The following is a 20,032-nucleotide window of genomic DNA, read 5'->3' as shown; positions in this document are numbered from 1 at the left end:
CGAGGCCCTGTGCCCCACAGCTGGGCTCCCCACCAGTGGCTCATCTTTGCACGACTGGGCCTGGCACGGGCTCGTCCCCGGGGAAGTCGTCTTCCCTCCTGAGATGGCTCCTCTGACCAAGTTCTAACTGGGCCGAGAGGAAAGCTGGGCCCTTGATGGGAGAGGGAGCTCCCATCTGCTGCGTGTCTCTCGGGCCACAGTTGAGTTTCCTCATCCCAGCGCCCCTCCTGCATCACGTGCGGCCTTGGTCTCTGGCTGTTGGAGTTCAGGTGTCGGGGTGCAGGGGGCTGTGCCTCCAGGTCCAGGCCTGAGCTTCCTTCCCCTTGACCCTCGTTCTCCCTGTGCTTCTAGGAAGCTGATGGACAAGCAGACATTCTGCTCTTCCCAGACCACCAGTAACACGTCCCGTTATGCTGCTGCGCTCTACAGGCAAGGTACCCACTCTGGGCTGCTGCGAGGGCTGAGTGGGTGGGGGGGAAGCAGGGGGAGGGCTGGGGCCAGGACAGGACACCCTGAAGGCTGCCTCTGAAAGGTTGTTGCTGAGCCGTGAAAGACGCCAGGATTCTTGGCCTCTGGAGGAGACGAATTCATTCGGGGTCAGTGACAGGCTTGATTGCTCAGAGCTTCTGTGTAATAAAATTTTATTAAAGTATAAAAGAGAGAGAAAGCTTCTGACAGAGACATCAGAAGGGGCAGAAAGAGTGCACCCCTGCTAGTGTTCAGCCGGATGTTGTGTGGCTACAGGCTGCTAATTAGAGAAAGGGAATGTCTCAAAACTCAGAGCCTGGCACCAGGCCCCTCACCCACAACATGCAGTTTGAGATAATGGGCGCAAGGTGAGTCATCCCGGGCGTAAAACATGACATGAATCTTGAAGAAAGATAGGTTTCCAAGTAAATATATAGGTTCGTTAACATAGGTTAGGAGAACAGTGTATCAGTAAAACATACTGGTTTGTTGACCCTTACCGGTTCTGAGTCCTAATGCGAACCGTCTTGAAGAAAGACAGAATCTAGGGTAAATGCATAGTTCATTAACATAGCTTAAGAAAAGCATTTCCATAAGGAAAACGCGTTGGTTAGCTCAAGGTTTGAGAAGAGTTAAGTTCAGGAGGAGCCAGGTGTCCTTATGGCAACACAGAATTGTAAGAGAAACCTTTTAAATTTGTATAGAGAAGGGGAAAAAAATCTGACACTTGTAGTTTATTTCCTCCTGCTGCTTAAGAGAGAGATAAAAAATGTCTGACACTTGCAGCCTGTTTCCTCCGTTTGGAGACCCCTGGCCTCCCTGCCTGTTGCCCTCTCAGCCATGGAGGCCAGGCTGTCGGAGGACTGGGGTTTGCCACCTCCAAGGACTTTTACAGATACTGCCAAACCTGATGGGGTGGGGCTCCCAGGTCATCCTCCTGGGACACAGACACAGACACAGACACACACACAGACACACACAGACACACACACACACACACACACACACACACACACACACACACACAGCATGACCTTTGGAGTAGAATTTTGTCTTAAATACAAGGTATTTATGACCCAACAATTCCATTCCTAGAAAGCATCTATGCGAGAGAAATGAAACATCGCCACACAAAAACTTGTACATAGGCGGTCACAGCAGCATTATTCATGGTAGAGAAAAGTGGAAATGATCCACGTATCCATCAAGCTGATATATGGATTACAAAGTATGGTATAGCCATACATTTGAATATTATTGAGCCGCAATAAGGAAAGAAGTACTGATACGTACTCCAACATGCGTGAGCCTTGAAAACATTAAGCTAAATGAGAGAAGCCAGGCACAAAGGGTCACACGTTATGTGATTCCATGCGTATGAAATGTCCAGGACAGGCAAGCCTGTGGAGACAGAAAGTGTCAGTAGATTATTGGTTCCCAGAGGCTGGGAGGAGAGTGGAATGGGAACAGGGTTTCTTTTTGGGGTGATGAGATGTTCTAAAGTTGATTGTGGTGCTGGATGTATTGTTTTGTGAATATGTTAAAATACATTGAATTGTGTGCTTGAAATGGGTGAATTATATGTTATGTGAATTATCTCAGTAAAGCTGTTAAAAAGTACAAGCTTACTATAAGTATTTAGAGTTTATAAAGCAATAAAGAAATTTGAACACTTAGGTGATAAACTGGGGTAGAATAGAAGTAATATCAAATAGCTATACTCAGCTGATTTGAACTCATATCTCAAGGATATAATTCTTTAAAGCCACATTCCTTTTTTTTTTTTTTAATTTATTTGGCTGTGCTGGGTCTTAGTTGAGTGCAGCTTATGGGAGCTAGTTCCCCTACTAGGGATCGAACCCAGGGCCCCTGCCTTGGGAACACGGAGTCTTAACCACTGGGCTGCCAGGGAAGTCTTTAAAGCCACATTCCTTCCTCTGCCTAGTCACGTATTTACTCCTCATCTCGAGCACTCTGCTCCCTCTGGTGTCGCAGAGAACCTCCACAGAGCCTCGTGCCTGTCTGATTTCGTTCGAGCCTACATTGACTCGATTGAAACTGAATATCTTTGCACCGCCTCCCAGTGCGCAGGTCTGAGGCCCAAAGAAAAGTTAGGATCTGAGTCAGAGGCGTGTGGACGCTCTTGTACCCGGCTCCGCCAGGCCTCTCTCCAGCCCCGTTTGCAGGAGCCAGTTGTTGGTGATTTTCCTTTTGTTTACTTGTGAGCTGCGCTGGGTCTTTGTTGCTGCTCGGGCTTTTCTCTGGTTGCAGCACATAGACCTCTCATTACAGTAGCTTCTCTAGAGCTCGGGCTCTAGATCGCAGACTCGGTAATTGTGTCGCACGGGCTCAGTTGCTCCGCGGCACGTGGGACCTCCCCAGACCAGGGAGCGAACCTGTTACCTCTGCATTGGCAGGTGGAATTTTATCAACTATGCCACCAGGGAAATCTCTGCACTAGCCAGCTTCTTAATAGGATGGGTGGGATTTGACAGGGAGACAGGTTGGAGGATGTGGGGTTAGGGAGGCAGTGAGGTTGGTCTGGCAGAGGCCTGGGTGGGGGCCAGGGAGAGTGGGGTGTGTTTGCTGAGTGGCCTTTGGGGCCAGAACAAGCAATTTGCAGGGAGGGGAGTGAGGGCCGGGGTCGAGAGGCCCTTGAATGTTGGTGGAGGAGGGTTTGCAGGTAAGCCTTAAGAAAGCAGCTTTGAGCAAGAGTCTGGGTTCACGTCTCGATCTGGTTTATGTGCCTGCTGTGTCCAACACAGCCAGATTGGGTTGCGAATGGCCGTCAGCCTGATGATCCCAAGGCTCTAGGACTGGGGGCTGCAGCAGAGGCGGGAGGCAGTTGGGCAGTGAGCTGAGGCCTTTCAGGGAATCTGGGGCCCTTGGTGACTCCCGTGAGCCAAGCTCGGTGGGTCAGCCTCAGCTCCTAGCGTCAGGTCCAAGCCCTTCTTCCTCTGCCAGGTGAGCTCCACCTGACACCTTTACATGGCATCCTGCAGCTGCGGCCCAGCTTCTCCTACCTGGATAAGGCAGACGCCAAGCACCGTGAGAGGGAGGCAGCCAATGAGGGTAAGCTCGGGACCCCCAGCCCTGCGTCTCTCTGTACGTGTTAGCGGGCGAGGTCAGTCGTGGGAAAAGTACTGAAAGGGCTGGATTATAGGATCCTTAGCAGCATCCCCGGCCTCTACCCCCTGATGCCGGTAGCACCCGCCCCCACGATTTTGACCACCAAAAATATCTCTGAATTTCCTAGAGTCTCCTGGGGAAATTGAAAACCACTGACTTAAGCAGCTACCTCTGTATAGGAGGAGAATTCAGACACGACTGCTTGAGGCCTGCCCGGTGGGTGGGGTGGAGAGCCTCCGCAGAGGCTGCGAGCAGGGCCTTTGCTTTTGCAGCGGGAGACTCTTCCCAGGACGAGGCAGAGGAAGACGTGAAGCAGATCACGGTGAGCCCAGGCTCTGAGAGCGCACCGGGAGGCAGTGGGGCCAGCTTTGTACTGGGCTGTCTGGAGGCAGCAAGGGTGGGCGGGTCTGCGTGGAGCATGGGTTCTGGGGCTGAAACGGAGTCCATCCCTTAGAACCTTCTTGCTGGACTACCTGGAGGGCTAATCTGCCGGGCATGAGGTGGCTGGGAGTGGGAAGTGCCCCAGATGCCAGGTTCTCTGGCCTCTGGGTGGGCTCTGGGTGACAGCCTGGGCCCCAGGCCTGAGGTCTGGCCCCACCCCAGGTGCGGTTCTCCCGGCCTGAGTCGGAGCAGGCCCGCCAGCGCCGCGTGCAGTCCTACGAGTTCCTGCAGAAGAAGCACGCCGAGGAGCCCTGGGTCCACCTGCACTACCACGGCCTGAGGGTGAGCCGAGGCCCCTGGGCGGCGCGGACGCTGGCCTCCGTGGGCTCCTGGGAGAGAAGCCCAGTGCCCGGAGGTGTTAGCTGTGGCCTCGTTGTCTCACTTCCCCTTTCTCTCAGATTGAGTTGTAGCCACCTGGTAGTGCTACAAGGAGAGAGGTTAGGTTCTGGGGGCAGTTTGTCCTGTGTTCCCGCTTTCCTGCCTGTGTGCCCCCGGGGAGTGAGTGACCATGTCACTGGCGGCGGTGGTGGCCCCTGGGCTCTTGTTGAGTGTGAGCATCTTGTTGGGCTCAGTGAGGCTGGTGTTTGGTTACATACCTTTATGCATTGTGGGCCCTGAATGAAGGCCACATGCCCCATCAGGTGCTCCGTGGAGAAGCAGCCATCTGTCCTATGGCTGAGTTAGCTGTGCACCTCTCCCTTCAAGGGTGACTTTTACTGTACTTGACTTGGAGCCCAGTCCTTGGAACTATATTGAGTAAGGGAAGCAATTGAATGTTAGCCCATAAAAACGCCGTAGGCTCTGTCTCCCCAGCGTTTTTGTCGAGGTGGAGCAACTTCTGAACCTTGCTGAAAGAGATTTTTGTGTTGACAGAGCCTTAGACTTTGGGTCGGTCAGACTTCCAAAAGCTCTCCTGTTTCCTAGTGTGTAACCTTCGGCAAGTTACTTAATCTCTCTGAACCTCACTTTCCTTATCTATAAAATGGGAATAATAATAATGGTACCTAACTTCATGTTATTTTGGGGATGGGATGAGTTGGGGTATGTGTGCAGCCATAGGAACAGAGCCTGGCGCGTGCATAGTAAGTGCTCAGTGAACACTAGTTTTTATTTTTATCATTGCTGTCTGTGTTCCTGTATCAGACAGGGCACTGAGGCATAGGTGCGCTGGGACTGTGCAGCCATAAAGGCAGGAAGGGATGAGGTTGAGGCCACATGCAGAGGCCTTGAGTGCTCTCTCTGTTCAGGAAGTTGGGGTGGTCCTGTGACCGGCCTTGGAGCCGGACAGTGGGTGCCTGGAGCAGCACGTGGTACAAGGCTGAGAACCGGATTACAGGGGGAGGCCTGGAATGTTGGCTGAGGTTCCTCTGACTCCCTGTTCCTCCCCCACAGGACAGTCGCTCTGAGCATGAGCGCCAGTACCTGCTGTGCCAGGGCTCCAGCGGGGTTGAGAACACAGAGCTTGTCAAGTCCCCCAGGTGAGATCAGCCAGGCCAAGGCTGAGGAGGGCTGCTGAGCCTGACACTGGCCCTGGGAGCATCCCTCTCTCATGGGTCCTGCCTTGAGACTGTGGCCCCTTCTGTAACACAGTAGGGAGATGTGGAGGGGTCCATCGTCCTCTGGAGAGGGCCAGGAGGGCGTGTTGGACTTTGGGGGGCTGACTTGGGTACAACCTGGTTGGGGGCCAGGGTGGGGCAAGGACAGAGCCCTGCCAGCTGCTGACCTGTTTTCTCCCCCGACAGTGAGTACCTCATGATGCTGATGCCCCCCAGCCAGGAGGAGGAGAAGTGAGTAGAGGGGCCGGACGCCTTTCCCCACTGCCCCTTCCCACCCACTAACCTGCCCCTGGCCTCCTAACCCTTGGCGTTGGTTTTCAATAGAGACAAACCCGTGGCCCCCAGCAATGTCCTGTCCATGGCCCAGCTGCGCACCCTGCCCCTTGCTGATCAGATCAAGATCCTGATGAAAAATGGTGAGTGGGCAGCCCTGCCCTGGGGGGTCCCCAGCCTTGCCACCTCCTGGGGAAGTGGAGTTGGGACAGACTTAAGGAGCGAGGCCCAGGGCCTTTGGAAAGTGCACTGAAGCTGTTACAGGCCACATTAGCGGGGCCACAGGTCCCTGTGAGCCTGGGCAGGCCACTGGCCTTCCTGGGATGTGTTGTTTATTTATGAAGAGGCACTAAGGTAGCTACGGGGCTGAGGTGAAGCTTCAGAGGTGAGGCTTCTTAAAGGATTGTGCAGAGCCTCGCGTGTGAGCACGAGCTGTGTTCATTGTCACAGTGAAGTGTGTTCCCTTGCACCGCTTTGTGGTCCCTCACCAGGCTCTCCACAGTGAGGACTCTGAGGCCAGACCCATCAGAGTGGATGTGAGCCTAGAACCTCAGAGCTGAGTCTCAGGCCTGAGGCTCCTCTGAGATGCCAGCACGAGGGCTGCGGGGCCGGAGTGGAGAGGGGAGCTCCCAGGGCTCCAGGCTGCTGGCCTTGCTGCAGAACACAGGGGCCTCCCCAGGCCCTGCCGCTGCTCACTGCGGGTGGGGAGGTGGGGAGAGCGGGCCACAGTGATCAGGTGTGTGAACTTTGGACCCGATGGCCTGGGTTCAAGTCCTGGCTCTGTCGCTTACTAGCCAAGTGATAATGGGTGAATTTTGAAACCTTCTTGGGCTGGGTCTTCCTCATGAGGCACTCCTGCCTTCCTCCTTGGGTACTCCTCCAGGGCTCAGTGAGAGGCGTGTGCCTGCCCAGAGTGAGAAACCAGTGACGGCAGCTGTTAGGTTACCACTGTCCTGCTGGACTTGTTGCATGAGCCCAGGCCCCTCTTGGCTTGTCTGATGTCTCCTGTGTCCTTCTCAGTGAAGGTCATGCCTTTTGCCAACTTGATGAGCCTCCTGGGCCCCTCTGTCGATTCCGTGGCTGTTCTGCGTGGCATCCAGAAGGTGGCGATGTTGGTCCAAGGAAACTGGGTGGTGAAGAGGTAAGTTCCTTCTAGTCCCTTAGTTGGGAGCGCTGAACCCAGTTAAATTGAATGTAAGTACTGATTTACTGACTGACAAAAAATCTTAAGTTTTGGGCTTAAATCTACCTTGGTGCTTTCTGTTTGTCCTGCTTACATTGCATTTTATATTCATTTTTACCTTCTTTTCTTGTTACTGTTTTCACCAGTAACTTGGAAGTTAGCTTTCTCGATTCTTTCAGTGATTACCCTACGGATTTCTCAGTTTAATATTAGTTGCTACTTTTTATCCTCATGCATGTCAATTCAACAACCTTTAGGATATTTTATGTTGATCTTCCTTTCAACTCATTTGTCATTACATTTGTATATTTTAATTCTGTTTTAAACCCTGAAAGACATTGTTATCCAGTTAATATTCTTTAAAAATTTATTTTGCTCATCATTTCTTCCTGTATCTCTGAGTTCCTAAACATGATGATTTCGTTCTGCGAAAGTGAGCGTCTACAGGTCATAAATTTGTTTCCGCTTTGTTTGGAAATGTCTATTTCACCTTTGTTCTTAAAGGTTATTTTTGTTTTTAATTTTATTGAAGTATGGCTGATTTGGCACCCCACTCCAGTACTCTTGCCTGGAGAATCCCATGGATGGAGGAGCCTGGTAGGCTGCAGTCCGTGGGGTCCCTAGGAGTCGGACACAACTGAGCGACTTCACTTTCACTTTTCACTTTCATGCATTGGAGAAGGGAATGGCAGTCCACTCCAGTATACTTGCCTGGAGAATCCCAGGGACGGGGGAGCCTGGTGGGCTGCCGTCTTTGGGGTTGCACAGAGTCGGACACGACTGAAGTGACTTTAGCATGGCATGACGTAGCATGGCGTGGCTGATTTACAATATTAGGGATATTTTTTACTGAGTATAGAGTTTTAATTTGGTTATTTTCCTTCCGCACTCTGATAAAATTTCATTGTATTCTGACCTTCATTGTTTTTATTGTCTATCCAATGTATATTCCACTGTCTAACATACATTTCTTTGTTTCTCTCTGGCTGCATTCAAGATTTTCTCTGGTTTTGGTTTTGCTCAGGTCGTTAAGATGAGCCTAAGCAGGAATTTCTTACGTGTCCTGTCGGGCTGTATAGGTCCTGGGTTTGTGGCTTGCTGCCTTTTGGTCCTTCTCCAGACTCTGCCTCCTCCCTAGACTGTCAGTTTCTAGGGGCAGGGACTGTCTTGACTCCCTTTCTCCCTGGTGCTGGGTATCATGGCTGGCACATGGCCAACCCTTGGTAACCCTGACTACATTTAATGCACACTTGAATTATATTACTTCTAAATTGTATAGGGTAGAAGACATTGAGTACTCACTGTTTAGGAATGTGATAGAAAGTGAGCAATCTGTCAAAGTGTAAATTGTTCTAGATTTTTTAAAAAGTTGTTCATTGCGAAAAGTCCATCATTTCGCAGTTGGTTGGCCAAGAAAACTGCAGAGCGTATTCATGTTAGAACCGCATGGTGGCGGCCTTTCGCTGGAAGACGGACGTGCGCGGTGTGCTTTGTGGGGCCTTGCGCTGCTGTCTTGGGTGACACACGCGTCTGATTATGAGGGCCTTTGGGATGGCACATCACTGGTTAACGGGACCGCGTCTGTGTGTCTGTGCTGTGGGTGGATGAAAGCCAGGAGAGGCCGTGCCACCAGAGCCCGGAGGCCGCGCGCCCACGGGAGGCACAGAGACTTGCCAGACGCCGGGCAGCCAGGCAGCCACAGAGCCGGGGCTCACGCTAGCCCAGCGCCGCACGTGCCCCGTTCTGCGCGTGGCCTGTCGTTCCTGTGACTTGAAAGCGGGCCCTCCTGTGTTCCGTCTGCTCGGTGCTTTGGCCTTGCTGCCAGCCCTGTGGGTAGTGGTCTTTCCACGCCCCGTCCTTCTGTGTCCCTGTGAGGCTGCGATAGGGAGCGCTCCCACCTGTTGATGCAGCGTGTCTGGATGCTTGTTCTGGGCCCTGCCCTGAGCTGACGTGTCCTTAGGAAATTGGGGCGAGGCCTGGGGTCTAGGGGTGGGGTGGGCACCATTGCAGTCCCGCGCACGGACCACGTTACTCACCAGTGGGCACCTGCTTCCAGTGTGGCAGAGATAGACAGCCCAGGCCAGGGCCCTGTCCTGTAGGGCTTTCGTGGGAAGGTGGGCACAGCTCAGCCTTGAAGGAAAGTAGTAGGTGGGTGCCAGGTGGGCTTGACGGGGCAGGCGGGGCAAGGGGAGCAAAGGAGTGTGTCCCTGGGCAGCAGGGTCTGCGTCTGGATGTGGGCTCAGGGTTTTGCTGTGGAAATGCTTTAAAGCTTTGGCGCCTGTCATTTGCCCTTGAAGGTCCCTGAGCCTCGAGTGCTGGTCCCATTCTCCCCAAGGGCTTCAGCCTCACCCATGCTTGGGGTCTGTCTGATCCCAGCCCCGACCCCTCCTGCCTCCTCACACTGCCCATTCCTCCCTTTGGGCCAGGGGTAAGGCCTTGGGTGCTGCTGCGTTGCCGGCCTCCCTTGGTGTCTCACCTGCTTTACGTGTGGGACTCACTGTCCTCCAGAGTCCTGGGCTCAGCCTGTCTGTCTCTGAGCCCCTGACCCTCCGACCACGCAGGGGCCTTGGGGCTGGGCCCCTGTGAGGGAGGTGTTGGGAAGGGGATGGGAGAGGAACTCGGGTTTGTAGGGGAGGCTGCTGCTTTCCTCCACGTGGGTTCAGGGAGCCAGGCTCCCAGGGAGAACGGCGGGTGATGGGAGCCCTTGGGGCCCACGTGGGAAAGAGGCCTGGGCTTCCACTTGGAGCTTGAGGGAGTGGGAGGCAGGAGGGGTGAGGACAGGGCCTGACCAGCCACCCTGTCCCCTTGGCAGTGACATCCTGTACCCCAAGGACTCCTCCAGCCCTCACAGCGGTGTGCCGGCCGAGGTGCTCTGCAGGGGCCGAGACTTTGTGGTAAGTGCTCAGCTCTCTGGCTTCCTGGCAGAGCATGGGGAGTGGATGGGGGCTGCACAGAGTCCTGGACCTTTGCCCAGGCAGCGGGCAAAGGGCAGGAGTGTGGGGCCCCGGTGGGGCAGTGGGGAGTAGAGGGCTCTGGACTCTGCCTTGCTCCTCCCTCCTCTCGGACCCTGGAGTCTTCAGTTTCATAAGAACCTTTGAGTTCTTAGCCTGGAAGCCCATAGGTAGATTCTGACCTGGGAGCCATTTGACCTGAGTGGTATTTTTAAAATACTGACTTACTGTCTATTTTTACAAAAAGCAATCAGACTCACGCTAGATTTCTACTTTGTCATAAATAATTGGACAGTCTGGTATCACTAACCCCCAAACAGCAGCCACTTGGAACGCGGCTGACACTCCCCATTCACCACAGTCCCTGGCATGCTGTTCCCTGCACTGTGGCTGTGGGCTTTAGCAACTCCTGAGCTGGCTCATCCCTCACCCCTCACCCTGTCCTCCCCCCCACCCCACCCCCGCGCTTATCCAGAGCTGAAGTCCCAGCCAAGGCATCCCTCCTCAGGGCTTGGCCTCTGAGCTGCTGTGGCCTTCACTGCCTGCCTTGACCTTAGCAGTGGGCTTTGAGTTTGCAGCAGTGTCGCCTTGGAGCTGTCTGTGGCGACCTTGGTGAGCTCATGCACAGGTCTGATCACACCAGGCAGCCCTAAGCTGTTTAGGAGAGTGTCTCCATTTTCTCTTTTCTCACCTGGGTGTCCTGGCTCCTTGGGGGTACTGAGCATCTAGATGCCTGTGTGGTTTATTTTCATCTCTGGGGATCAGGGTGCAGTGGCATCGACTCCCACGCTCACTCATGGCACACGTGTGCTGCTCACCCTTAGCCGCCTGCAGCTCTTCTCTGTTCATGCAGACACTGTCACATGGGTTGTCTGGGAGAGGGTGTTGTTGGATCTGAGTTGTTGTCGGTGACATACGGGCAAGGCATCCCCCACCCCAGGAAGCTTCTGTGGTGTGGAGTGGGTCCAGCTGCCCTCCTGGAGGTGGTGGCCCTGGAGCTTCTTCACAAAGGAGGAGACGGAGGCTCAGAGTGGAAGTGACTGCCCACAGCCAGGGTCCACACCCCGTCTGCTTGACACCCCTGCCTGGCTAGGAGCCTCTGCTCTGCGCCCTCATCCCAGGCTCCCAGGACAACAGCAGGGGCTTGGGGGACAGTCCTAAGAGTCCTGGAAACACACCTCTTTTTCTCCCTCAGATGTGGAAGTTCACCCAGAGCCGGTGGGTGGTAAGGAAAGAGGTGGCAGCGGTGACCAAGGTAGGTGATGTCCTGTTTGATCTGAGGCTTGGTCCCACTACTGCAGGGACGGGGGCTGAGTGGGGCTTTCGGGCTGGGCGTGCCTCACCTGGCCCCCTCCCCGCAGCTCTGCACGGAAGACGTGAAGGACTTTCTGGAGCACATGGCCGTAGTGAGGATCAACAAGGGCTGGGAGTTCATTCTGCCTTATGACGGGGAGTTCATCAAGAAGCATCCAGACGTGGTGCAGCGGCAGCACATGCTGTGGACAGGCATCCAGGCCAAGTAAGAGCCTGTCGGGCAGACGAGGGGAAAGGACTATCACATCGTCCCCAGCCACCCTTGCCTCCAGTGGGGAGCACAGCCTGGTGCAGCTGGGATGATGAATGCCAGTTTGGAGCTGTGCACACTCCACTCAGGTGGACTTGGCTGCGTGATCCCAGAACCCCCCTGGCAGAGGCCTGGCACAGCCCCTCCTGCTGATCTAACCGGACCGGCCTCTATTCTGAGGGGTCAGGGAGGAAAGGGAAAGCACTCAGGAGCAAGGTCCCAGGCTTGTGTGGCCCAAGGCAGGCTGGCGGGAGGCTGGCTGAGGAAGGGAGGGTGGGCTGCCGCTGCGCACCCCCACCATTCGGCTCCCAGCTGCAGGCAGGGACCACCACAGCTCCGCGTGTGGCGTCTTGTGGGGACGTTTCTCTGGGGAGGCAGACGACCAGGGACGTGATTTACAGTTAAGAGGGTTTGTTCTTCTTTTCAGATTAGAAAAAGTTTATAATCTTGTGAAGGAAGCCATGCCAAAGAAGCCGGATGGACAATCAGGTGTGGAGGGCGTTGGCTGGGCGGGCCCTCATCCTAACACTGGTTCCAGAAGGGCTCCTTTTCTAGGGCTTGTCGGGGCTCTGCCTGGAGGGGGTGTGGGGCTCAGTGGTGGCCACCCTTCTGTGCCTCTTCCCCTTCCCCACAGACCTCAGCTGAAGGCTTGTCTAGTGGCAAAGCCTTGCCTCAGGGACTGAGGCTTCTGGACCTCAGGGCGGTGTCTGGGTTCCAGGCTGGAGGCTTCCCACCCTCAGGTTGGCAGGGTGGCCACTGGCAGGGACTCAGCGGTAACCTCCTGGGTCTCTGAATGTGGAAATCTGATTTTTCCCGTTCTGTTTCTTCCCTCATGGTTGGGGTAGCCAAATTCCTTCTGGGTAAGGTGGTGGTGAAAGGCCAGACTGGGCCACTTGCTTTTGCACCAGCTGGTTTGCATTTTTCCTGTCCCCCTCATCTGGTCAGCAGAGTGTCCGCATCAGGACAGCAGGGAGTGTCCGTGGAGCAGAGGGGCCGTGGGTCTCTCCCCAGGTCTTTCCCTGCACCGTCTCTACCATCCTGAGCAGCCCTGTGTCTTCTCCCAGGGCCTGTGGGGCTGGTCTCTGGGGACCAGAGAGTCCAAGTCGCCAAAAGACAGGCACAGCAGAACCACGCGCTGCTAGAGCGGGAGCTGCAGCGGAGGAAGGAGCAGCTGCAGGCGTCTGCGGTCCTGCCCGGCGTGAGGATTAAGGAGGAGCCCATGAGTGAGGAGGGGGAGGACGAAGAAGAGCGGGAGGCGGAGGACGAAGAGGAGCCCATGGACACCTCGCCCGGCGGTGGCCTCCACGGTGGGCTGGCCAACGGGCTGCCTGCCGGGCGGGCAGCAGGCGGGGACAGCTTCAATGGGCACCCGCCCTCCGGCTCTGCCAGCACCCCCGTGGCCCGGGAACTCAGGGCCTTTGTGCAGGCCACCTTTCAGAAACAGTTTGTGCTCACCCTGAGCGAACTCAAGCGCCTCTTCAACCTGCACTTGGCCAGCCTGCCCCCCGGCCACATGCTGTTCAGCGGCATCTCGGACCGCATGCTGCAGGACACAGTGCTGGCTGCCGGCTGCAAGCAGATACTGGTGCCTGTAAGTAGCGCCCCCGGCGGCAGACGAGGCCTCGTGGAGGGCTCCTGGGCACGCACGCCTGTCCAGGAGGAAGTGGCTGTGGGAGAGAGGCTGGCAACCAGACTGGCCTGAGCCCTGCTGGCTTTGGGGAAACAGCTGTTGGTAGGGTGCATGGGGCAGGGGCGCTTGAGAGACCGTTGGCCTCGGGGTAAATGTAGGTTCCCACGTGGTTGCTGTGTACGACATTGGGCTGGTCAGCCTCCCAGCCCTGCACCCTCATCTGAAGTGGGTGAATGTTAGTTTTGTGTCATGGGCTTTGGTGAAGGCTGAGTGGGTGCCTGTAGGCCATCACCTGTTGCCTGGCACACAGGAGGGCTTTGGCCATGCCAGCTCCCCATCCTGGGGTCTAGCCCCTTCGTGTGCCAGCACCCTACCCATTCCTGCCAGCTTTGCCATTTTTTAAGATGATTTCACTTCTAGTGTCATTTGATCTTCTTGTGACCGCAGATGAAGAAACTGAGTTTCAAAGAAATAAAATGCATTTACCCAGGAAGTGATAGAGCCGGACATTGAACCTCAGTACCGTGGCTGCAAGTCTTAAATTCTTTCTGCTGCAGCTGAGATGAGCTGACCTCCCACCAGAGCCCTCAGCTGCGCCTGGGTCCCGGCGGGCCTCCCTGTCCTAGAGCTGGCTGGCCAGCACGAGCTCTGTGGCTTTTCAGTGAGCATTTCTGGTGCCAGGCCTGCAGGTGCAGGGTGGGTCCCCTCCACCCCGGGCTCCTTGTCTTGTCCCATCATTGGACGGGGTCCTAGAGGGGAGGAAATAACGGGAGCAGAGGGATCTTTGGAGACCACCTCCCTGAGCTGAGGGTACAAGGGTGCCCGGCTGGGTGCGCTCTTCATTTTCCTCCCAGGCTCTGTCCAGACCTATCAGCAAGTCGGGTGAAGTAGGCTGTGTCTGTCTCTTAACAAGGGAGCACTGCCGTCCGCAGCGTAAGGTCAGAAGCACGTGCAGCCTCGGGTGATCTGAGGCAAAGGCCCATCCCTGTGTATGTGAGGAGCAGAAACTAGGGCAGGAGGCCCTGGGTCCCAGGCTGGCTGGCGTGTCCCAGGGGATCTGGCCCTCATGGCAAGGGGCCTCCTTCGTGAGGTCTCTATAGAAGGTAACTGGGGTTTGGGTGCCCTGCCCTCTTTGGAGCCTCCCTTGTCCACCCAGCAAATGGGTTCAGTTACCTGCAGACTTGCCTTTCTCTGACGGAGCCAGGCAAGGCAGGGGCGCCTGCCTGATGTTAGCCAGGCCATCTTGGGTTGTTGGAGGGGATAGAGGACAAGGGACACGAGTGGCCACCCCCAGGACCTGCTCATCCTACACTTCTCAGTAGGGTCGGCATCCCTACTGAGAAGACCCTGGCCTTTTCCAGCTCTCTTGCTGACTTCCCTCTGTGTCTTGGTCATGTCCAAGGTGGGAGATTGCTCAGACCTGTCCAACCTCTTTTTTACACAAGGGAGCTGAGTTCCAGGGAGAGTGAGTATATGCGCCAAGACTCAGCTCCTAGTGCTACTGGTTATTCGTGGTGTGACCATGAACACTGAGTAAACCTCTCTGCATGGACCTCCCTCGTGGAGAGTGGCTCCCTCTCTGGTAGCAAATAAGATTTAAAGCCCACCTGGGACTATGCGTGGTAGGAATTGTTACTGTTACTTGGGTTGTGGCGCCAGGACTGGAATCCACTCTGCCAGGTGCCCTTTCCACCGTCCCCTTCCCCAGGCACCAGGAGCCTGCGCTGCCCTCTCCGTGGTCCATCTTCAGACTCTGCTGAGCCACGTGGCACGGGCTGCTCAAGGTGGATCAGGGCCTCTAACCCATGTCGACACGGCTTTTGTAGGAGGGATTGAAAGGGATCCCGCGATAGGAAGGCGTTAGGGGGGAGGGAGTGCTGCTTAGACACATCTGAGGGTTGGTTGAGGGTGGGAGGACACAGGATGTTAAAGCAGAAGGGAGAGCTAGTGGCAGGCTGATGGGAAACAGACACCGCCTCCCCGCCTTCCTGAGCACGTCTGTGGCTTCGGGCCGGGCTTGTCTGCTCCTCATGGAAGCGGTCTCCGCGCGCGGCTGGGGAGGAGGGAGCAGCAGCAGCAGGTTTGCAGCTGCCCACAGCTACTGAGAGGCAGAGGCTCCATTCCCAGAACGGGTGGGTGCAGGCCGACAGGACCAAGGCGGGTGGATTCGTGTGTTAGAGCCAAGCAGCCAACTCACGCCTGGGCCTTGGTCAGTTTCCCCCACAGACGGCTGCTTCCCCGGATGAGCAGAAGGTGTTCGCCCTCTGGGAGTCTGGAGACATTAGTGACCAGGTGAGGTGACCTTCCCGTCTCCCCAGGAGGGAGCAGGGTGGTGTTCTGCAGTGGGGAGACCCAAAGTGTGGTCGTATCCATTTCAAATTTTCCAGCCACTCCCGGTTTTAAATATTCTGTCTCTGTGTCTCCGTATATTTCAAAACATACTGGATGTGCCAGTGGTGTGAGCCAAAAGCAGTAGTTCCCAAATGTCAGACTGGACTGGCTGCATCAGAAACACCTTTTAAAAAGTAGAGGACTGACCCCCAGAGATTCAGTTTAGTTCTATAGGAATGGGGTAGGGTCCTAGGTGTTTAAGTTTCTACAAAGCCTTCTAGATGATTCTGCTGCCCAGCCAGGCTTGTGGACCGGTGATGGACCACATTTCTCAGATGACTGATGGTGGTAGGAATCAAAAGGATTTCTTACCAGTCTCGGGTGTCGGGTCAGATGTCAGAGAAATCAGTCCTTTTGCCTCTAATCACCTGGACAGGAATGAATAGAATATGAATTCAACCAGCAGGATCTGAGGTCCAGAAGTTTTCCTTAAATCATGAGCTTGCCTGAATTTTAAAGATTTAAGATTTAATTGCTAGACTCCAATAGATCTGTCCTTTTCCAGGTCTTGTCCTTAGGAACTGGGAGAGAGGGAGTGAGCAAAAGCCCCCACTAAGGTCTGTGTCCCCTTTTGCCTCTTAGAAGGAGACCGACAGGCAGGCTGAGAACACCAGAGGGGCAGGGCCTTCTGTGGTGGAGAGACATCGAACAGCTCTCTGTGCTTTTGGCCAGAGTGGGTGGCATCTGGGTTTCCTCCTCTTGAACTAGTCCAGTAATTAAAAGGAAAAAAACGTAGTAAGTCCATATTCTTCAAAACAAATAAGACTGAAAACTGTATGGGAAACTGGTCTCCTGCTTTGCCAGACCAGATTCCCACTCCTCAGAGGCAATCACTTTTTAATTACAAGGCATCATTTTATATATATACACACACAAATATACACAAATTGTACTTCTGCTATTAGGTGTCTCACCTTGTTATTTTCAATGGGCTTCTGGTTGCATTGGTTGAGGATTTAGTTTTCAGCTATGTTGGGAGAATGGACAGGTGTGGGATATATTTTTTTAGTTACATCACATATCAATGCTAGACTAGAAATGTGTTCATTGTGGAGACAAATACCAGTAGTTTACCACATCCATTTCTTTTTTATACTACTTTTCTTGTTTTCACTTGCATGGTTTTCTGAAGACAGACACACCACCAGGAGTACTGTTCTTGAGTCCCAGACGCCTCTCCAGTGGGACCAGCTCCATGTCTCTTGCTGGCTTGCAATCTTGTGTTTTCCTTGTTGCTTAATCTTAGCTTCTAAGGGGACCAGAGGGATTGTCTGCATTCTTCCATGTCTTAAAATGGCTTTCTTTTGTCCTCAAGTATTATTTGTCTGGGACTAGGGTTTTGGAGGGCAAAGCATTTTCCTCTGAATTTAACATACTTTTCCATCGTATTCAAGCTTTCAGAGTTGTCGTCCAGTTCCTTGGCCCTCTTTTTCTCGGGCTTTTCAGTTTGATCCACATCCTTCCCTTAAACCATGCTTCAGGTTTTATTCTTATTCTGCATATAGCGCATCAGTGCGTCTCCAGATGTGCCCTTGTGTGGGTTATTACTGTGCCGGACGGTTGAGTCATCCTTACGAAGTTCCGAAATCTCTTTACCTGTTTTTTCTCTATTCTTTTGGAATGGTTAGGTCACATGTTAGACATAGTGGATCAAATCTTTTCTCATATAATACCTTTTGTTCTTGTTGGGGGATTTGACAGTCCTCTTTCCTTCCTATTTTTCTCTGGGACATGATGCTTTTCATGGCATCCTGTCTTATTTATGCGTCAGGACTTTAAGCCACTCACTCCTCATCCTGTCCTGCCTTCACGCAGTTAAGGTTGTGGCTCCCCTGCCCGCTCAGTTACCCTCTTGTTTTTCTATCCCACAAAAGTATGTCTAAAAACTGCTCCTCTGCTAATGGCTTCACTGGCATTTTTGTTCTTGTGTGTGTGTATCTTTATTTCTTCATTTTATTGAGGTCTCTCTCAGGAGATGACAGACCGGGCACACGTGTTTGTCTTTAACAGAAGTCCTAAGCAAGGACTTTGATCACAGACTACAGTGTGGAGTTGGGTCCTTAGCTCTGGATTTCTTATTTATTGATGTTTCTGTTTTAGATAATTCCTGTAATAACATTTTTTTGCTACTAAAGCATCGACAGGTTTTGCTTGAAATTTTTTCCAAAAATTACCGGGTGCGCCGGAACATGATCCAGGCTCGGCTGACTCAAGAGTGTGGAGAGGATCTGAGTAAACAGGAGGTGGATAAAGTGCTAAAGGTACATCCATTTTTGGTATAATATGCAGAGGCTCTGAGCTTCCATTCTGACCGTGAGCCTACTAAGAACCACGCCGCCCACAGCTGGCTCCTGCCTGTCTTAGGCGGAGACTGACTGCGTGGAAGCGGATCTCGTCTGGTACCCTTCCTGTGGCTCTGTTTACTAATCAGGCTTCCTCTGCACCCCTCCACAGTCTGCTGGGTCTTCAGCAACAGATAATTGGCATTGGTTTGGTGGGTTTATGCAAAAGGACTAAATTGAATAAGATGTAAACTCCATTCATAGTCTAACGGGTCATCATCCTTTACGGTGACAGGGCCTAGATTAGAATCTGTGCCCCGACTCCTCCTTTGAATTGTGTACCACTTTTTTTTTTCCCTGTAACCCCATACTAACTCTTGTGCTCCTTGCTTTTAGTAGAACAATTTTTAAATCAAATTTAAAAAGAAATAAAAATACTTAATTCCTATTAGGCATTGGCTTCCCTGTGGCTCAGATGGTAAAGAATGTGCACACACTGCAGGAGACCTGGGTTTGATCCCTGTGTCAGGAAGATCCCCTGGAGTAGGGAATGGCCACCCACTCCAGTACTCCTGCCTGGAGGATTCCACGGACAGAGGAGCCTGGTGGGCTACAGTCCGTGGGGTTGCGAAGAGTCAGACACAACTGAGTGACTTAACACTTTTTTCATAATGTCTTTGAATTGACTGTGTGGCACAAATACCATACTCACAGAAGCATTTAGTTTTAGCATTTAGCGTTCAGTTTTACTGAAAACTGCTGACAGAGTCCCTATATTCTAGTATTCTTATATTCCAGGTCCATAGATGCTGAGGCAATTTGTGAAGCACCTTTTCTTTGGTTAGCTTATTCACATATCTTTTGTATCTTGTGTTTATAAAGCACATTCATTTATAGTCCCTCACTCTTAGGACACCCCTGGGGAAAGATGGGGTCAAGACCCACGCATGGCGGAGGCTGGGTGGTGATGACCAGAGTGTCAGGCAGGTCTTGATCTCCTGTTTGTGTTCTCTCCATGAATCGCAAATCAAGTTTTGATATTCTGCACAGAATGTGCTCCTTTTCCTGCTAATGTCTGGAAAACATGTTTCTTTATTCACAGGACTGCTGTGTAAGCTACGGCGGCATGTGGTACCTTAAAGGGACGGTACAGTCTTGACAACAGTTGCAAATCACTAACCCAGTGAATCCAAGCCCAAGGACGGACGGCAGAGCCAGCAGAGGTGGAAGTAGAGTTTCGGTTGCTTCTGAAGACTCGGAGCAAGAGGAACTGACCATCTCTCGGCCTGGGGCCTCGCACTGTCCAATGGACAGAGGGGATCATACTCAGCCAGTGGCAGGGTCACCTTAAGGTAGATGGCTCCCAGAAGAGACCAGCTGGGACCTTCTTTGCAGTACAGTTTGAAATTCGTGATGTATTTTGCTTATTATTTGGTTTCATTCTCATAATAAAGAGAGTGTACACTGTCACCGGCAGGATGATGAAAATCATGGTCTAATATTTTACTTTCAAACTTAATGCCAACAAGATCTGAATTATGTTTACAAGATGAAGAAAACCTCGAGGTTTTTAATATTTTAAATGCCTGGAAGCCAATATTAAGTCTTCAATTACATACCTGCTAAGACTTCTGCCAACTTCATTAAACAAACCAAACCGAATTGTTTCACTGTTGGTTTCCTGTGGCCATCTTACCTTTTAAAACAACCTACTTTAAAAGTCGCAGTCTCAACTGTTTACATGAACCATAGCAAAAAAATCAGAATCAAATACATTTATTCTCAATGTTTGCATATGGATGCAAATAAAACGAGGTAAGTATGGAACAATGTATAAGTGAAGTCATCACACTTTGATGTAAAAAATTTATATTTTGTGTATTTTTAAAATAAATGCTAACACTAACCTGGCATCATGGTGCTGCTGTCTTCAAATGGTTGCAAGAAGGCAGTGCTGCCTGCTCTCAGAGCCTTGTATGTACATCGGGGGACGGCAGCCAGCAGCACTGCCTGGTGGGACTGTACAGTCACATGTGTAATTGTAAATTTTTCTAGTACACATATTAAAGATAGTACAAAGAAACTTGTTAAATTTTTATGTATTTTACATAGCCTAATATAGCTAAAATATCAACATGTAATAAAAATATTAAATTTTTTGGTA

At 52.6% G+C, this 20,032-nt stretch overlaps 1 protein-coding gene across 4 annotated transcripts in view; it reads left to right on the top strand.

Moving 5' to 3' along the window:
• The window catches only part of POLR3E (RNA polymerase III subunit E), a 33,666-nt gene extending 13,634 nt beyond the window's left edge, over positions 1-20,032 (top strand). For 3 of the 4 annotated variants that reach the window (XM_027526814.1, XM_027526815.1, XM_027526816.1), the window contains 16 exons: positions 352-434; positions 3,433-3,540; positions 3,870-3,919; positions 4,201-4,320; positions 5,431-5,516; positions 5,781-5,825; positions 5,919-6,010; positions 6,888-7,008; positions 9,863-9,944; positions 11,197-11,256; positions 11,363-11,520; positions 11,993-12,054; positions 12,630-13,156; positions 15,410-15,487; positions 17,722-17,847; positions 18,971-20,032. In XM_027526814.1, the coding sequence (XP_027382615.1) occupies positions 352-434; positions 3,433-3,540; positions 3,870-3,919; positions 4,201-4,320; positions 5,431-5,516; positions 5,781-5,825; positions 5,919-6,010; positions 6,888-7,008; positions 9,863-9,944; positions 11,197-11,256; positions 11,363-11,520; positions 11,993-12,054; positions 12,630-13,156; positions 15,410-15,487; positions 17,722-17,847; positions 18,971-19,027 (1,855 nt within the window). In that variant the 3' untranslated portion in view covers positions 19,028-20,032. The remainder of the gene's footprint in view (positions 1-351; positions 435-3,432; positions 3,541-3,869; positions 3,920-4,200; positions 4,321-5,430; positions 5,517-5,780; positions 5,826-5,918; positions 6,011-6,887; positions 7,009-9,862; positions 9,945-11,196; positions 11,257-11,362; positions 11,521-11,992; positions 12,055-12,629; positions 13,157-15,409; positions 15,488-17,721; positions 17,848-18,970) is intronic. The other variant, XM_027526817.1, reaches the window with a different exon arrangement.

Source organism: Bos indicus x Bos taurus, chromosome 25, assembly GCF_003369695.1.
Source record: "Bos indicus x Bos taurus breed Angus x Brahman F1 hybrid chromosome 25, Bos_hybrid_MaternalHap_v2.0, whole genome shotgun sequence".
In the NCBI taxonomy this organism is placed as follows: domain Eukaryota; kingdom Metazoa; phylum Chordata; class Mammalia; order Artiodactyla; family Bovidae; genus Bos; species Bos indicus x Bos taurus.
This window is presented reverse-complemented; position numbering and strand designations above follow the sequence as displayed.